At 51.5% G+C, this 18800-nt stretch overlaps 2 protein-coding genes across 2 annotated transcripts; one reads left to right on the plus strand and one right to left on the minus strand.

Moving 5' to 3' along the window:
* Positions 1 to 32: 32 nt before the first annotated feature.
* Tp53i13 (tumor protein p53 inducible protein 13) lies at positions 33 to 5706 on the minus strand. Its single transcript, XM_057775804.1, has 7 exons — positions 5535 to 5706; positions 5273 to 5341; positions 5028 to 5069; positions 1736 to 1864; positions 1251 to 1448; positions 633 to 1167; positions 33 to 552 (listed from the first exon to the last, which is right to left on the minus strand). Exons 1-7 carry the CDS (start codon positions 5598 to 5600, stop codon positions 440 to 442), a joined length of 1152 nt encoding a protein of 383 aa, XP_057631787.1. The 5' UTR covers positions 5601 to 5706; the 3' UTR covers positions 33 to 439.
* A 1729-nt stretch (positions 5707 to 7435) lies between these two features.
* Positions 7436 to 12391, plus strand: Abhd15 (abhydrolase domain containing 15). The gene is made up of 2 exons (XM_057775677.1): positions 7436 to 8419; positions 11039 to 12391. The coding sequence occupies exons 1-2, from the start codon at positions 7566 to 7568 to the stop codon at positions 11562 to 11564; spliced, it is 1380 nt and encodes a 459-aa protein (XP_057631660.1). The 5' UTR covers positions 7436 to 7565; the 3' UTR covers positions 11565 to 12391.
* Positions 12392 to 18800: the final 6409 nt, after the last annotated feature.

Consider the following 18800-nt stretch of genomic DNA (forward strand, 5'->3'; position numbering starts at 1 on the left):
CTGGTCAGCATCCCTGTCACTTACCACATCCGTAGTCCTTGGGCCGCTGAGGCCAGATAGCACGTTTAAGGCTGTCTTGAGCTACAGAAATTAGGGACGGAGAAAGATGCGTGTGTGTTGAGTGGGGGAGACCTGCAAAAAAGATAAGCAAGTGGAGAGTGCCGCACCTGAAGCGACCCTAATAGCCAGGGGATGCCGGCTGCCCAGCTCGACTCTTAAGTCTCCCGAGGGCCGGTGACTTGAAAGAGTATGGCTGAGGGCAGATACATTCGCCCAACTCCGAATTCTACTAAAATAATTTAATTAGAAACGGGAATTTGCATCAGGGAAGCTAGAAGGATACTCTAACCAAATGAAGCCTCCAGGGCCTCTTCGCCTGCCGCCAGGGGGCGCTGGCGCGCGGCCCACGTGGCAGCGGACACCCAGGGGGCGGAGCCGCTCAGTCTGAGCTCTCTGAGTCAGGGCCGCTATCCGGTGTGGGCGGGAGCAGGGGCCGTCTGCGAGACCGCTTGATCCGGCGCGAGGGCAAGGGCAGCCTCCGTTTCAGCACCGCTGTAGGAAGGCGAGAGGTCAAAGGCAAAGAATTCAAAAGGCTGGGGACACCTGCCGGGGGTCTGGGGAGGTCTTCTCACCAGCCACTGTGTCCTGGCTGTCTGCTGTGGGCCCCCAGTAGATGCTTTCACTCCTGCGGAAGTTCCGGTGCAATCGCGTGCAAAGCGTGGCCAGGGTGAGCAGGACCAGCAGGAAGGTCAGGGCCATGGCAGCCCAAGCAGCCTCTTCTGTGCGTGGAGTGGGGCCTCGGGCTACCCGAGGAGGCGCTGCTGCTCGAGGAGCTGGGGAAGCTTTGCCCGGGCAGGCACAACCCCCTGGATTGCTTTGCCCACTGGGCGTCTGAGCCTCTGTCATGGACCTGCCATTGCCTCCAGGTCCTCTAGTCATCAAGGAGACAGGGGCCACAGATGAGGATCCCAAAATGGGTTGCTGGGCCTTCGGGCTCTGTGAAGTGGCCAAGGAAGCCTTCAGGCCTGAGGGAGTGGCTTGGAGACCAAGGGCAGCCCGGAGCCTCCTTCTCTTGACAACATTGAGAGAGCGCCGCCTGGGTCCTCTAGTTGTCACCTCTACACCAGGAGGTCGCCAGCTCCGTAGAGCGAAGGCCAGAGTCTGGGCCTAAAGAGAATAAAAGGAGTCACCCTCTGGCCTGCTTTGCTAATCCAATGCTCCCACCACCAAGCCTGGTTCCAGCCACTCACCTGTACACACCGCCTCCCACACAGCTCCCCTCTGCTGGGGGCTGCCATCATGGGAGTGGGCCCCGAAAGAGTGTCAAGCAGAAACCACACACTCTTTCTCTGCTTCCGCCGTCGCCGCCTCTTCAACCAGTGGGCCGCCCAGGCTGGCTCTACCCGTGCCATCTCCAGTGCAGTCCCCCATGCTGTCACCACCAGGGGCTACGAAAGAAGGGAACTTAGATCTAAGATGACGCAGCAGCCCTGAGTTTCCCCAAGGGACTGCACCCTTACACAGAACAGTAGCTTTTTTGGGAGGGGGGATGTTGTGACAGGGTTTCAGTGTGTCCTGGAACTATAAAAACCAACTGGCCTTGAACTCAGAGATCTGTCTGCCTCTGCCTCCAGAGTGCTGAGATTGAAGATGTGGTCCACTATGCCCGGCTTTTTTTTTTTCTTACATTTTTGTTTTCTCTTTGTTTTTGGCACACCTCTCACTGACCACTTACCCGGGCCCAAGTGAGATTGGAATCAGGAATGAGTGTGGGCTTAGCCACACACACATGGGCCAAGAAAGCAAGCTGGAACTTCAGCCAGGGGTGGGCACAGGGGTGGTAGAGGAAGGCGACACCATCAACCTAAAGGAAGAGTGGAAATATCAAGCCAGGCCCAGCTCTCTCCCGGAGAATCATAACTTCTCCTAGGTGCCAGGATGAAGGAGTTATCCGAAGGTGCCCTTCCACTTCCAGGGAAGGAGAAGAACCTTGGGTACTAATGTACCCCCTCCCTCATTTGGAATGCACCTCTTCTTTCCGTCAAGTGCAGCGCCTCAAAGTTAAGCCTCTGGGCAAGACAGCATGGCTAATTAACTCTGTTAGACTCAGAACAAGCTCCCTTGCCCCTACCCACGGTGCTGGGGATCAATGCCAGGGCCTTCTTACCACTGATCTACATCCCTGGCCCTCAACAGTCTTAACTGTATTTCTCTGAATGCAATAACAGCTCTGCAAATCTAAAATCTAGACTCTAATCTCTGTGAGTTCGAGACCAGCCTGGTCTACAAGAGCTAGTTCCAGGACAGGCTCCAAAACCACAGAGAAACCCTGTCTCGAAAAAAGCAAAAAAAAAAAAAAAAAAAAAATCTAGACTCTAAGTATCCCTCAGATGAAGATCAGGTCCTCTACCTGCTGATTTAATACATGCAGTCTCCCAGGAGTAACCAAACACACATGACTGCAGTCTCAGGATGCTAGATGCTATAAAAGATACCAAAAAATAACTTCTGGACCCTGAGGAATGTATAAGAAATGCAGTTGGGAGCCGGGCGGTGGTGGCGCACGCCTTTAATCCCAGCACTCGGGAGGCAGAGGCAGGTGGATCTCTGTGAGTTCGAGACCAGCCTGGTCTACAAGAGCTAGTTCCAGGACAGGCTCCAAAACCACAGAGAAACCCTGTCTCGAAAAACCAAAAAAAAAAAAAAAAAAAAAAAAAAAAAAAAAAAGAAATGCAGTTGGGTCAGGCAGTGGTGGTGCACGCCTTTAATCCCCATACTCAAGAAACAGAGGCAGGCGTATATCTTTGAGTTCGAGTCCAGCCTGGTCTAAAGAGTGAGTTCTAGGACATCAGGGCTGTCAAGGTGAAACCCTGACTCAAAACCAAACAAACAAATGAAGGAAGAAAGAAAGCAAAGAAAAAGACAAGGAAGGAAAGAGAGAAAGAAAAAGCCATGGAAAGCTGAGTGTAACAGAGCTCACCTGTAACCTAGCCACATGAAGCACTAGTAAGAAGACCAAAGTTTCAGGCCAGCCTAGGTGCACAGTGACTGACTACCAGGCCAGCCTTGGCTATGAAGCCCTATCCCAAAAGACCAGAGAGTAGAGGAAGAGACTCAGGGAAGCAAAAAACAAACAAAAAAATCCACACAACTCATGGGTATGTGTGGGAGGCGGGTAGTTGGGAGGAGAGGGCTTGGGCTCTAGGGCCTGGATCCCTACAAATGCTCTCCCAGCAAGCCATGTCCTCAACTGCCTTTCTACCCTTAAACTCTGAAACAAAGTCTCACCAAGTTGCCCAATCAGCTGGGATTATAAAAACCTGTACCACTAAGTCCAGCTTGCCTAGTTAACTGTGATCACAGAGGTCAGGATAACATCGGGCAGGTTTTGGGGTTCAGGTGGCGCTGTGACTCCTGCAGGGAGTTTGGGAATGGTTGGAGATGGGGAGCTGCACGGCGTGGAGCCAAGTGTTCCGACTCCTGATGGCCAGTAGAAAATAAACCAGAGAAGACGTAGGAAATGAGCCAGAATTCCTATGTATGAGGGCCCATTGTGACCAAGATAAACTAATTGAGAAATCAGATGAAGATAATTTAACAAGTCCTCACAAGGCAGGCAGGGGAACTCAGCCATGACAGGTGGGCTATAATCAGACGGGTTCTGAACACTGAAGTAACTTAAAAGAAGGACCACGTGCAATAATGAGGTAGCCAAATCTGAGTGTGTCTGCTATAATCCCGGCCCTTCAGGAGGTGGAGGCAGGAGGATCAGGAGTTCAAGATCATCCTTGGCCACATAGCAAGTCTGAGGTCCAGTTTGGGCTACGTGTGACCCTGTCTATAAAAGGGGGGAGGGGGAGTTAGTGATATGGCTGGCGTTTAAGACCATTTGCTGCTCCTTTTTTTTTTTTTTTTTTTTGGTTTTTCGAGACAGGGTTTCTCTGTGGTTTTGGAGCCTGTCCTGGAACTAGCTCTTGTAGATCATGCTGGTCTCGAACTCAGAGATCCGCCTGCCTCTGCCACCCAAGTGCTGGGATTAAAGGCGTGTGCGCCACCACTGCCCAGCCCATTTGCTGCTCTTGCAGAGGATTTGGGTTCAGGCTCCAGCATCCACATGGCAGCTCACAACCAACTCTAGCTCCAGTTCCAGGGGACCTGACAACTCTCCTGAACACATATACACACAGGCAAAATCCATACCCACACGATAAACCTAAACAAATTTTTTTTTTTTTTTTTTTTTGGTTTTTCGAGACAGGGTTTCTCTGTGGCTTTGGAGCCTGTCCTGGAACTAGCTCTGTAGACCAGGCTGGTCTCGAACTCACAGAGATTCACCTGCCTCTGCCTCTCGAGTGCTGGGATTAAAGGCGTGCGCCACCACCGCCCGGCAAGTTTTTTTTTTTTTTTTTTTTGGCCTAAACAAATTTTTTTTTTTTTTTTTTTTTTTTTTTTTTGGTTTTTCGAGACAGGGTTTCTCTGTGGTTTTGGAGGCTGTCCTGGTACTAGCTCTTGTAGACCAGGCTGGTCTCGAACTCACAGATATCCGCCTGCCTCTGCCTCCCAAGTGCTGGGATTAAAGGCGTGCGCCACCACCGCCCGGCTTAAACAAATTTTTAAGAAGAAAAATATTCTTGAAAGCTGAACCCAGTTTACAACACGGTAAAGCATACACTCCTAACGCGATACAGTATTTTGTGATCGAAAGCGCTGTCACACACTATTCGTTCACTTCGTAAAGCTGAAGGGACAAATGCCATCTCTAGCAGAAAACTAGAGCACAAGAGAGCTCTCGGTCACACCTGGCACCAGGATGCGGGCTGGTTTTGCCACCTTCACAGCTCCACAGGGCTAGCCACTCAACAGCACCGACACTGCACTACAGAGCTGTGGCCCACTGTCTGTCACTTGTCCAGGAATGGGCACCTGCATACTTTCCTCATTTGCACACAGTGGAGACGAGAGGTAACCTTCGAGGAGCACTCTGCCTTCAGGGAAGGATACAAAGATGGGCCCCTCGGTGTACTTACCGGCCCTTGTCTCACCTGCGTGTAAGTCACTCTTGGTAACACCTACACATGGGGAAAGAAGAGAGCAGCTGGGGACTTCGTGGCGGGGGTGAAGAAAGGACAACCAGCCCCAAGCCCTGAGCTGAGATGAAGACGCTGGAGACTGAGGGCAAGAGGAACCAATAAACATCCCAAGAGGGCTGATCACCGAGGGTGCAGCGAAGCTATTCGTACCCCTCCCGTCCTCGGCCCTCCAGGATTCCTACCTGTGGAGGCAGAGGCCACAGGCCCTTGGGACAACGGGTTCCTGCCTCCTCCGCTGTCTCAGCCACCACCTGTGGGTCCAAGGCGCAGAGCTGGGCGTTGGCCTCTGCTAGGGCCCCGCCCTTCTGGTTCCAGGACTGGGGGCGCAGACCAATGGAGGAGCCTCCGAATCCCCTCGCGCGCGCCACTCCTTCCAGGACAAAGTTATAGCAAAGCGCTTTGAGATCCCTCGGCCAAGGCCTTACCAGGACTCGGTCGCCTTACCTCGCAAAGACTCAGGAGCCCCACCAGGGCTACCAGAAGCAACCGGGGCGGAGGAGGAGGAACCATTTCAGCAGGGTCAGCAGTCCCGCCAACCAACAGCCGTGCCGCTCACGCGCCCCCGCGGTCCCGCGCCACTCGCGCGTCCACGCAAACCCCGGCTCGCTCACAGTCCTGCCCCCTCCTGGCCGGGCCGCGGGCCCCGCCCCGCCCACCGCCAGGCCCGCCCCCGCCCCGCCCACCGCCTGGCCGGCGCACGCGTCCTGGGCCCAAAGCCGGAAAAGTTGTGAGCCCCTAAGGATCACTCAGTCTCCACGCCGGCTGGACCATCTCCCTCCCCCGAGGTGCGTCTCGGCGCGTTTGCCCGGCCAGCAGAGCGCAACTGCATCGCCTGGGCGGATCTGGGAACCCGGCAAAGGGCGGGAAATTAGATCCCTAAGGACCGGGTGACCCAGGCGGAGATGTGTGTGCTCTTCTGGCAAACCCGCTAAGCACTCGGTGTGCCCCCAAGGGCCAGAATTACGAAATCCTAGCTGTCCCGAGAGAGGGTCGACTTCGAGCGCTTTGCCTTCACGCTGCCCCATTCCTGCCCTCACTCATATGAATCCTGAGCACCGAACTCCCACCGGGGGTCTTAGGCCCTTCTTACCTCAGACCCAGAAGTCCCGGGAAGTCTTGTCTCCCCGTGTCTGCTGTTCCTCACCTTCTCCCGGTTCCCGCCCTCGTTCTTTGCCCAAGGGTGACATGCGAGACCCTGACTGGTTCGGGTGAGTTCGAGGAGCTCCAGTGCTCATCTGAGACTGCACTGGAGCTCTACAATGAACGTAAGAACCGGGGTAAGGATTGAGACGCCCAGTCCAAAAGTTTGAAACAGAGGCCTGCATGATGGCTCAGTGGATGCGATGCTTGCCCCAGTCTGACAACCAGAGTTCAGTCACTGGATCCACGTGGTGGAAGGAGAGACTCGATTCCAGCAAGTTGTCCTCTGACCTACACACACATCCACAACTAAACGTAATAAAAAAAATGATTCGAAAAACAACAAAAACAGTTATTTCAGGCATCTCCCACGGACTCCGATTTACAAGGGGAGGATCCTTGGTCACCCACCCTGGCAAGAATGACCAGATGTTGATCTGACCAAAAAGAACCACTCTGCACCTCTGCCATAGCCCCATCGTGGGGCAAGGCACCCCTAATCCTCTCTCTTAGTTTATTCTGCCAAACTTGAGGCTGTTTCTTCTGCAACCCTTCCTAGTGAGAAGTGGTGATGCCAGCCACCCCCCTTGGCGGGTGGGCTGGGGAAGCCAGAAGTGACAGCGTGCCAGCGCCCCGCATGACCTCCAGAGAAGCGACAGCCTCCGCCTGAAACCCGTGGTCAGGGTCAAACGCTGCGGTCGGCCTCTGGCCAGGTGCAGACACCCCAACACCCAACCCTGTGGCGTTATCGCGCAGCTGCGGGTCCTGGCTAGGGCGATGTATGGCTCTGGCTGCAGATGCAACAGCGCGTGGAAACAGTGGAGCCAGCGAGGGATCAGCGCTTTACTCTTTTCTTGCTTTTTGCTACCCATCAATAGCGGATCCTGAGGACTCAGAGACCAAGGGTCTCCCCTGGAAGCCAGACTTCATAGGGGACCGGAGTAGGAGCAGGCACCTCGTGCTCACTCAGGCCGCCAAGCCTCAGTCTCCCCAATTTTTTACTGACTCCTTATTCCCCTCTCTTCTGGTTCGGCCGCACGTCCCCGCTCCCCCTTTGTGGCCGGGATCTCTTTCACCCTCTGCTCCAGCTTGTCGCAATCGCTGTACAAAGGGCTGGGGGCGGGAGTCGGGGGCGGACTAGGGGAGCTCGACCCGAACTGGCTGTCTCCGCCCGGCCGCGACCAATCCGGAGCGCACGCGCCCTCCCGCTAGGGAGGACGCTGGGCAGCCGCGGGCCTCCGGGCGGAGCCGCGGGCAGAGCCGGGAGCCCGGCGAGAGGGACAGCTCCACTCCCCGCCGCCCAGTGCCGCCCGCCGGAGACTGTCCTGCCAAGCCATGCCTCCGTGGGCGGCCGTCCTCGCGCTGCTGCTGGCGGCGCTCGCTCTGCTCCTCCTGCGCCCCTGGAAGCGCGCCGTCGGAGCGCGGACCTCGGTCCGGGACCAGGAGGAGCAAGAGGTGGTGAGCAGAGGCCCCACGGCTCAGTTCAGCGACCGGCGCGAACCGCTCCCCGGGGGCTGCAGCCTGATTTGCAAGCCCTCGGCGCTGGCCCAGTGCCTACTGCGCGCTCTGCGACGCTCGGCGGCGCTGGAACCCACCCCAAGCTTCTGGCTGTCGGGGCCCCACCTGCAGACCTTCTGCCACTTCATCCTGCCCGTCGGGCCAGGTCCTGAGCTAGCCCGTGAGTACCTGCAACTGGCAGATGATGGGTTGGTGGCCCTGGACTGGGTCATAGGACCTTGTGCCAGGGGCCGCCGGGTCACTAATACTGGAGGCCTCCCTCCTGTGCTGCTGGTAATCCCCAATGCGTGGGGACGCCTCACCCGCAATGTGCTGGGGCTCTGCCTACTCGCCCTGGAGCGCGGCTACTACCCGGTCATCTTCCATCGCCGCGGCCATCACGGCTGCCCGCTGGTCAGCCCCCGTCTACAGCCTTTCGGGGACCCGTCCGACCTCAAGGAGGCGGTGACTTACATTCGCTTCCGACACCCGGCGGCCCCCCTATTCGCGGTGAGCGAGGGCTCGGGGTCCGCGCTCTTGCTGTCCTACTTGGGGGAGTGCGGCTCTTCCAGCTATGTGACCGGCGCCGCCTGCATCTCGCCGGTGCTACGCTGTCGCGAGTGGTTCGAAGCTGGCTTGCCTTGGCCCTATGAGCGTGGGTTCCTGCTGCACCAGAAGATCACTCTCAGCAGGTGGGTACCGGAATAGAAGTCTACAGCTCTGCCTGGTATGGAACCAACCACGGGTAGATTGGGGCAAAGTTCCCGCACGGTTTCCAAAGCTGTTCAAACCCCATAATGGAGACAGAACTAGGAAAGTGGGTTCCAAAGCCATAGACAGCTTCATGGCCTCAGTCGGCATCATTCTACCACAGCAAGGCTTCCTGCCAGGGCCCCATCAGTTCATCTCAGTCTCAGGTGTCCTAGCAACCGGTGGTCAGCAGAGGCCTGCACCTGACATTTACCACTTAGTGCTTAGCCAGGATAGGTCGGCAAACAGAGCTCTGGAAGCAATCGCAGCTGATTACCTGTCTGAATGTTTACTTCTGACTGAGCCGGGAGCTGGCAGGAATGAGAAAGGTGGCATTTGATTTATAAAGATTCTTTAAACTGACAGATGTTTTACATATTTCTAGGTGAGTGCGCAACACTTAGCTGTTTGTCCTTTTTGAGACAAGGTCTCCACGCCGGGCGGTGGTGGCGCACGCCTTTAATCCCAGCACTTGGGAGGCAGAGGCAGGCGGATCTCTGTGAGTTCGAGACCAGCCTGGTCTACAAGAGCTAGTTCCAGGACAGGCTCCAAAACCACAGAGAAACCCTGTCTCGAAAAAAACCAAAAAAAAAAAAAAAAAAAAAAAAAGAGAGAGAGAGAGACAAGGTCTCCTATAACTCAGGCTGTATAGCTGAGGTGCTGCGGAACTCTCAGAGATTCCAGGCATCAGGCACCTCACAGCTACCAAGAAAGTGAGAAAAGGAAGGAAGGAAGGAAGGAAAAACACGAAAGCAAAATACTAAACTTTTAAATCTCCAAAAGTAGAACAATTTTAACACCAGGCAAGACTGTTCCATAGAAAACACTTGAATGACATTTCCAGTCTTTCCTAAGAGATGGCAAAGTGAGTTCAGAGCTGTGCTGGCGGCAAACAGAGACACCCAGGACATGGGGGAAGGCTCAGCTGGGGTCAAATCCTAACTTTACAGAACATTAGCTAGCCCCTTTAAGGCTCACTTCCCCTCCGGTTAAATGAAGTTAATAATAACCCCTCCACAGGTGGCTGTGGTTATTAAATGAAAACATGAGAATCTGACAGACATCAGATAGAGGCCAGTGGTGGCAATTAGGATTTTTTTTTCCCACTTTACCTCCTGTTTTGAAAAGGTCAAACACTGAGGCTGAATGAGAAGCGAGAGGTGCTGCCATGGCAACTCAGAGGTTTGGTACAGGGTACGCTCATCCAGCTTAATCACCATAGTTTCCACTCCCAGATGACCAGCACCAGTGTCTACCCAAGGCACCACCCGTGCCTTTGGGAACCACCCTTCCCATGGAAGTCTGGGGTTGCAAACTTGGGCACAGATATAAATTCAACTGGCGGAGCCTAATTTAATCTGCCTAAAGGATCAAGCAGAGCTGCCCACCCTGGCTTCCTTGTGACCCATCCAGACCCTCTCCAGGGAGCTGAGACAGCAAAGTGGTCCCTCTTCCCAGTACAGCAGTTTGCAGGCCTCTGCTTGGGAAAGCATCTAGTAGATTAGAACTCCATTGTTTTCTCTGCCACCGAGCACTTGCTAAGATGACTTACCCCCGGTGTACCTGCCAAGGTCATTACGCCAGACATGCACCGCAACACAAAACCACAAAGGCACCAGGCAATAGTGGCCTTTAATCCCAGCATTCAGGAGGCAGAGGCAGGCAGATCTCTGTGAGTTCAAGGCCAGCCTGGTCTACAGAGCAAGTTTCAGGACAGCCAGAACAACACAGAGAAACCCTGTCCTGAAGAAAAATAAAAACCAAAACCAAAAAAATCCACAAAGGCAGTGAATGGTCTAAGATGGGGATGGACTGTGGGAGAGGCATCGGCTCTGGTCTGGATACAGGGATCCGTGCGGCTGCGGGAGAGGCCTCGGCTCTGGTCTGGATGGTCCAAGACAGTGGGTTCTCTCAAGGTGCCTCCGTGGACACAGGTCATGAGTTACTCGGAAAGAATCAAAAGTTGAAGTTACAGGGAGGGCTATCCTTATAGATTAACAGCTGCGAAGGCAAATGCTACCTCCGGGACAAATGACAATACTGGTGGCAGGTGTGACCAAGAAGGAATAATCACCCTATGGAGAGATGGCTCAGTGATTAAGCACCCTTGCTCTTACAGAGGACCCTGATTCAATTCCTGGCACCCACATAGCAGCTTAAACCATCTGTAACTTCAGTTCCATGAGAGCCAACACCTTTGCATGGGCACATGGTACACACACACACACACACACACATACATACATACACATACATACACACATACATACACACAGGCAAAACGTTCATACACAAAGTAGATAATTCTTTAAAAGGGAGGTGTTGTTTGCTAGGGTATGGAGAGAGAGAGAGAGAGAGAGAGAGAGAGAGAGAGAGAGAGAGAGAGAGCGCCTCTTGAGTGCTGAGATTAGAGACCCCCTGCCACCAGCTCTGTTTTCTGTAGCTCAAAAGGCTCTGTGGCCAGATCCTAGCCTAGCGACTGCCTCCACAGTAACTTTGCCTGCCATCTGTGCCATCTGACTTTTCTCTGTCCTGCTCTCCCATTCATCTTCTGTGACCAGGTATGCCTCGGCCCTGGAGGACACAGTAGACACCAGCAAGTTGCTCAGAAGCAGCTCCCTGCGAGAGTTTGAGGAAACCCTGTTCTGCCACACCAAGAGTTTCCCCATCAGCTGGGACACCTACTGGGACCTGAATGACCCACTCCGGGATGTGGATGAGGCTGCTGTCCCTGTCCTGTGTATCTGCAGTGCTGATGATCCAGTGTGTGGACCCCCAGACCACACTCTGCCCGCGGAACTCTTCCAAAGCAACCCTTACTTTTTCCTGTTGCTCAGTAGCCATGGAGGCCACTGTGGCTTCCTGCGCCCTGAGCCCTTGCCAGCATGGAGCCACGAGGTTATATTGGAGTCCTTTAAGGCCCTGACTGAATTCTTCCGAATGGAAGAGAGGATGAAAGGACTGAGCAGGCGCAGGACTTCATTTTTGGGGGGCCGGCGTCGTTGGGGAGGCCTGCAGAAGCGAGAGGTCTCCCCTTCTTCCAATCTGGAGGAGATCTTCAGCTGGAAGCGGTCTTACACCAGGTGAAGCTTGCCTGGGGAGGCCCCTGCACCTTTGAGAAAGATCCCAACAAGGGACCCCAGCAGCTGGAAGACTAAGGACTGAGCGGGGAGCTCTGCTCCCTTCTCCCTTCTCCCTTCAAACTGGAGAGAGAGAGAACTTGCAGCGTGAGCGCCCTATCCTGGCTCTGACAACCAACATTCTTGCTCACCCTACTCAGCCTACTGTCTCCTGTCATCAAAGTCACAAGCCAAGTAACAGCATGGGCTAAGAGGACTGGGGGGAAAAATGCTAACTGTCCTTGCAGTGACTGTAGGGAAGATGAGCTTATAAGAGTCAATGGGTGGTTCTGTCCCACATAAATAATCAGATTGGTGACTCTGAGTCTCGAGCTGGAGCCTCTTGGTACAGAAAGGACAGGATGTTTGTGTCTCAGTCCTGCTCCCTCGTGTTCTGCGGTTGTGGTTCCGCTCCGACTTCTGCACGAGCAGCTGAGGAAGCAGGCTGTCAGAGTTGCCTAGCTCTCCCCAGTCTGAGAAGGCAGCAGAGGCAGGACATGCCGGGCTAAGGCCAGCTTGGTAAATGCTGGCGAGGGTAGAATGTGAGTCTGTCCCTGGACGCCTCTCATGGTGGCTGCGAAGTAAGTTGGGCCTCTAGGCCACGCCCTCCAGCCCAGTCTGAACTGGCTCCCAAGAGTATTTTAGAAATAGGAGATGCTGTTGCCCAGGGTCTAAGGGCTCTGCTAGCCGGGCGGTGATGGCACAAACCTTTAATCCCAGCACTCGGGAGGCAGAGGCAGGCGGATCTCTGTGAGTTCGAGGCCAGCCTGGTCTACAAGAGCTAGTTCCAGGACAGGAACCAAAAGCTACAGAGAAACCCTGTCTCGAAAAATCAAAAAAAAAAAATAAAAAAATAAAAAAAAATAAGGGCTCTGCTAGACCATGGTTGTGGTCTAGTCATGTTAGGCCAGATGCACCCCCCTGATTCTGATTCAGGAGACTGCTCCAGAGAGCTGTAGCCAGATGTGTTCCTCTTGAGATGCAGCCTTCCTCACGTGACAAAAACAACCCTCAAGCAGGATTTCTAATCACTTTTCTTCTACTACTAGCTTCTCCCTTTCCAGAGACGGCGAGGTATCCGGGATCAGAGGACAGAACAATCCTAAGAGCCCGATGAAGGCAATCCAGCTACTTATGAGTGTCTCGCCTTCCCAGCCTTGCTCAATTATTCAAAAGGCAGAAAAACTGCTTTCTGGACCCAGCTGCTCAGCCACTAAACAGGCATTTGGGTTGATGAGGGGTGATGCTGAAGACCAGAGTAAAATAACTAAGGTACAGCACACAGATCCACTTACATATCCTGGATTGTATTAAACCTTTAAAAATTATTTTGACAGTTGGACATCTGGAGCCATGTGTTGTTAAGATTCAAAAATCTACCATTTATTTATTTGTGGTGCTTGGACCTCACTTGCCAGGCAAACACTCTACAGCTGAGCTACATAAATCCAGCTGAGAAGTTAGTTTTTAGTTTTATTAATGGAAAATAAGCCACCGGTTTTAGATTTAAATCAGTGAAATGATTTCAAAGAGTATCTTACAGCAAAGGCATTCTGGGACATCCTGGGGCTGTGATTCCAGGTTGGGGTCACCTTGTCCTCCCGCTCTTGTTTTTCTGTTTTTTAACATTGTTTTGTGTTCTGCCTGCATCAGAACTCACTGTGCAGACCAGGCTGCTCTCAAATCCTGACATCCACCAGGGCGCATTAAAGCCTGCGCTAACCCACCCCGCCTTTCACTCTTGCTCTTTCAGGTTGAGTAAGAAACTCTGAACTAACTCCAAGAGATAAGACAGGCAGCGTTTAGTTTTCTACGGCACACACCCTGCTGTGAAAGGAGGCTCCGTCCCCAGCGACCCTCTTCTGGTTCTCTTCCATCACTCTGAGCAAAAGAAATAAAAAGGAACTGAACTGGAAAGAGGAAGTTTTCTGTCTCTGGTGAACCACAGTCACGGCGGAGGGCTTGCTGAAGGAAGCCTGTGGCATATGGCCACCCCCCCGCCCCCACTTCTAGGACAGTAGGGATTTCAGTTAATTAGGGTCCTGCTGTCCCATATGCCTTTGGATCCTCAGAAATAATGGGAAGATGGGAAGCGGCCTGGTGGTAGTTCAACCCTAAGGCTGAAAGCATCCCTAATGGCAAAAATCTGGGCAATGCTTTTTGGGCCAGCTGCCACAGGATCCCAGTTCTCCAAGAGAACATTTGTGAGAAAAAAATGGCTGGTTTGCCTTTTTTTTTCTTTTCTTTTCTTTTTTCTCTCTCTCTTTTAGACAAGCAAGCTTGCTAGGGATGGGAGTTTTACTTACAGTAAGTTTTCTTCTTCTCTTTTGTGGAGCTAGTGGTTAAGCACAGGGCTTTGCACATACCAGGCAGCGCTTGACCACGGAGCTCCCAGAGTTCTCGGAGCTCCCCCCTCTACCCTTATGGTAGAAGCCCTCAGAGGAATAGCAGAACAACTCTTGTTCAGGTTCTTTGGGTTCCAAGCCCCACTGATTTAACCCTAACACATTACCCCTTCATGCTCCTCATACAGGGTATTCTCGGGGAGCAATTTATTATTATTATTTTTATTTTTTTTTATTTTTTATTTTTTTGGTTTTTCGAGACAGGGTTTCTCTGTGGTTTTGGAGCCTGTCCTGGAACTAGCTCTTGTAGACCAGGCTGGTCTCGAACTCACAGAGATCCGCCTGCCTCTGCCTCCCAAGTGCTGGGATTAAAGGCGTGCGCCACCACCGCCCGGCCTCGGGGAGCAATTTATTATTATTATTGTTGTTGTTGTTATTGCTGTTTGAGATGGCATCACACAATGTAGCATTGGCTAGCCTGCAACTCACTATATAGATCAGACTGGCTTCAAACTCAGAGAGATCTGCCTGCTTCTGTCTTCTGAGAGCTGGGATTAAAGTGTGTAGCTCCATGTCTACCTTGCATAATTTTAAAAAAGAAAAATCTGACCATTACTATTCAAAGACTAGGGGTGAAGGCTGGAGCTCAGCTGGCGAGCTTACCGCACACCCACAAGGCCCTGGCCTCAGTCCTCAGCAGGGCACGAACCTGTGTGTTAGTCCCAGGAGCTTCAGAAGTTCAAGGTCAGCCCTGAAGGAGTTTGAGTTCAGTTTAGGCTGCTTGAGACCCTGTCTCAAAACAACAAAACAGAAAAGCAAACAACACACACACACTAGGGCAAATCTTTACCAGAAAGTGTGATTTCTGCTGAAGGAGGAAGGGTTTGGGTGACCCTGCTCTTCATCCAGACTGGGGCAGTTTAGATAAACAGCTAACCATGTGAAATAGCCATTTTGCTGTTCACACGCACACTGTTCTGAGAAGCTGTGGCTCTTTGAACAACAACAACAAAACAAGAAATAAAATAAAAAACAAACCCCAAGAAATACCAGTAAGTCTCCATGTGGGTCCCCGTCATGGTCATGGTCCGTGCAGACCTCCTTACTGCAGCCTTTGGTCCCTCTCAAAGGTTCAGGGAGACATTCCCCCAGGAGAGACTGAGCAGAGAGTGGTGACTTTTGCCTGCAATCCCAGACTTGGGAGTTAGAGACAGGACAATCAGAAGTTCAAGGTCAGTCTCCGTTACATAACAAGCCTTGCCTATGTCTCAAAAACCAAAAATAAATAAATAAAATATGAGAAGGAAATGGAGATGGTGTCCCCTGTTTCTACCAGGGAGGCAGAGTAGAAGAAACAGAGAATTGCCTCTGAGAGTCATCTCTGATTCCTGTTAAGTTTTTACTGCTGGTATCAGGACTATACTAAGGGACTGGGGAAATGGCTCAGGGTTTAAGAGCACTGGCTGTTCTTCCAGAGGACCCAGGTTCAATTCCTAGCACCACATGGCAGCTCACAACTGTCTGTAACTACAGCTTCAGGGAATCCAAGAGCCTCACACAGACAGACAGACAGACAGACAGACATGTGCAGGCAAAACACTTATCAATGATCATTTTATAAAAATAAATTATTAAAAAAGTAAGATGCAGAACAATGGAGGAAGACACTTGACATGGACTATTGGCTTCATGTGCACCTGTACACATGTGCACACATGTGCACACACACACACACACACACACACACACTGATCTAAGCTGTGACAATTCTCGTGAAGACTTAGTACTTATATATAGGTTTCTAGTAGCTGGAGGCAACAATATGAAAAGGAGAACACCAGAATTCTCTTTTGAGAAGACATCCGTTTTGTGTAAAGACATCCTTCCTAAGCCCCAAATGCTATTTAAAAAGAGGGCTTACACAGGAACTACTGTCGTGGCTTCATGTATAACCTCAAAACCACCTGCATCACAGACGCCTCTGTGCTCATCTTCCAGCCAAACCGCAGGCCTCATTGTCAGTCAGAAATGCTCAAAATCACCAAGGCATCTTCCTTTAGATGTTAGCAAGCAGACACATGAGCCACTTGGCTATCCTTATATGTTGACAAGGAAATCGTGCAAGGTCATGGTCAAGCCACATTGGATGCTATCAGAACATTTTACTAGTTATTACAGTTTGCTTTTCTAAGGTTTGAGAAGGTAGATCCAAGGAGTCTATGTGCCCAGAAATGCAATGAATGCCCTCAAACTAGCAAGGCCCATGTTTTCAGTGAGATATTCATGCTAGACCAGTCTTTGGCATGTATGATGGACAGTGTGTGCACTAAGACCTGAGGATGGCTTACGTCCAATTGAACATTTTTTTTAAGATTTATTTTTATTAATTATATTTATGTATGTGTCTGGGGTGAGTCTGTGACTCGTGTACAGGTGCCTGAGGTGATAGGTGGTGGACCCCTGAAGCAGGTGGCTATAAAACCTGATGTGGGCACTGGGAATGGAACCCAGGACCTTTACAAATGACTTTTGACCTCTGAGCCACCTCTCCTGGCAATAAAAGTCTCTTCTTTTTTGTTTTATGTGTGTGAGCTTGTTTGTTTTGCAAGACAGGGTTTCTCTGTGTAGTCCTGGCTATCCTGGAACCCACTATGTAGACCAGGCTAGCCTGGAGCTCACAGAGATCCACCTGCCTCTGCCTCCCAGGTGCTGGGATCAAAGGCATGCACCACGGGGCTGGAGAAATGGCTCAGGGGTTAAGAGCACTGGCTGCTCTTCCAGAGGTCCTGGGTTCAGTTCTCAGCACCTACATGGAAGCTTACATCTGTAACTCCAGTTTCAAGGGACCCCAACACCCATGGCAAAAACACGAATGCACATAAAAATAAATTTTAAAAAAGGTGTGCACTACTATGCCTAGTCTTTGTGCTACTTGCCCTCTAAAGTCTGCTGTGTATTGAGCCTAGCTTACATGCCAAGGAGTTCCCAGAGCCTCCTGCATGCACTGGTCATTCCCTCCTGTTCTCTAACACTAACCAGAAACAGCTCTTTAAATCAACCACCAGTCCTCTTGCTCTGAGCTAATAATTTCCCAACAGGCTTAAAATTCCTTAAAATTCATCAACGGTAGCTTCATAAACAGATTCCAGTGGGTAATAAGTATGTGTTAGAGGAATTACATAATGAGTTGGAGCTACAAGACCTCTAATTGATGTATGACTCAAACGATCCTGGGAAAAGCCATGTGTGGCGGCTTTTTACATACCTATAATCTTAGTATACAGGAGGCTGAGACAGGAAGCATTCCGAGTTTGAGGCTACCCTGCTACAATAGCAAAACCCCGTTTCAACTGCCCACTTTCTCAAAAATTTATTCAGTGACCTAAAAGGTGTTTTATTAGTTGTCTCATAGGAAAAGATTGAAATCATGTGTGAGCTTTAGTATGTAAGATAAGACAGGATCAGCCGGGCGGTGGTGGCGCACGCCTTTAATCCCAGCACTTGGGAGGCAGAGGCAGGCGGATCTCTGTGAGTTCGAGGCCAGCCTGGTCTACAAGAGCTAGTTCCGGGACAGGCACCAAAGCTACAGAGAAACCTTGTCTCGAAAAACAAACAAACAAACAAACAAACAAACAAAAGACAGGATCAAAGGAGATAGTGAAAGCTTGTGGAGGCCATTCTTCAACTTGAATTCCTCAGCCAGAACCTAAAACCTCTAAGGAACATGTCCCTGCTTTCGTATCAAACACACTGAAAACACTGCAATGAAGAGGCTTCACAATGCTTTTTAGCCGAAACTTGTTTCTACTAGACTGAGTTCTGAGATGTGACTTTTATCATTTTGCGTGCACGATGTATACACGTGTGGGTTTATGTGCTAGAGGTCTCCAATGAGAGTCCTCACATTCGCTCACTGCACCTGGATTGGCTGCACTATTTGGCCAGTAAGCTTCAAGGATCCTTCTGCTTTCATTATCATCTCACCAATTGCTGGGGTGCAAAACACAGATGCAAAACACCACTGCACCTAGCTTCCATGTGGGGGTACTGGGGATCCAAACTCAGGTCTTCACCCTTGAGCAGCAAACACATTACCCATTGAGCCATGTCCTCAGAGGCCCCAGAGATGTAACTTTTAAGATCTGGTTGAGGATAACCATGAACTTCCTGCCTCTTACCTAGTGCTGGAATTATAGTCATGCAATATCCTACCATGCCTGGTTTATGGGCTGCTTAGACTGGAACTCAAGGACTTCTGCATATGGTGCAGGAACTCTACTGAGTTAATATGGATCCTCAGCCCCACACCCTTTTTTGAGACAGGGTCTTTTACTGACCTGTAACTTGTCCAGTAAAACAGACAGGCTGGCCAGTGAGCCTCAGGGAACTGTCTGTCTCCACCTCCCTAGCAATGGGATTAAGCCTAGTGCGCGCGCGCGCGCGCGTGCGTGCGTACGTGCGTGCGTGTGTGTGTGTGTGTGTGTGTGTGTGTGTGAAGCACACCCTCCAGAATAGAAGGTAGACCCCACTGAGCAGCAAAGGCATTACAATTTCTCTTTCCCTCACCTCTTCTGGAGATTGAACTCAGGTCCGCTTGATTCAAATTCAAGTCGCTGCCCTTCTTCCCATTTTTTTTTTTTTTTGGTTTTTCGAGACAGGGTTTCTCTGTGGCTTTGGAGCCTGTCCTGGAACTAGCTCTGTAGACCAGGCTGGTCTCGAACTCACAGAGATCCGCCTGCCTCTGCCTCCCGAGTGCTGGGATTAAAGGCGTGCGCCACCATCGCCCGGCTTTTTTTTGGTTTTTAAGAGACATGATTTCTGTGCAGCTCTGACTGTCCTTAGACCAGGCAGGCCTTCTG

The sequence above is a fragment of the Chionomys nivalis genome, chromosome 7 (assembly GCF_950005125.1).
Source record: "Chionomys nivalis chromosome 7, mChiNiv1.1, whole genome shotgun sequence".
Classification (NCBI taxonomy): domain Eukaryota; kingdom Metazoa; phylum Chordata; class Mammalia; order Rodentia; family Cricetidae; genus Chionomys; species Chionomys nivalis.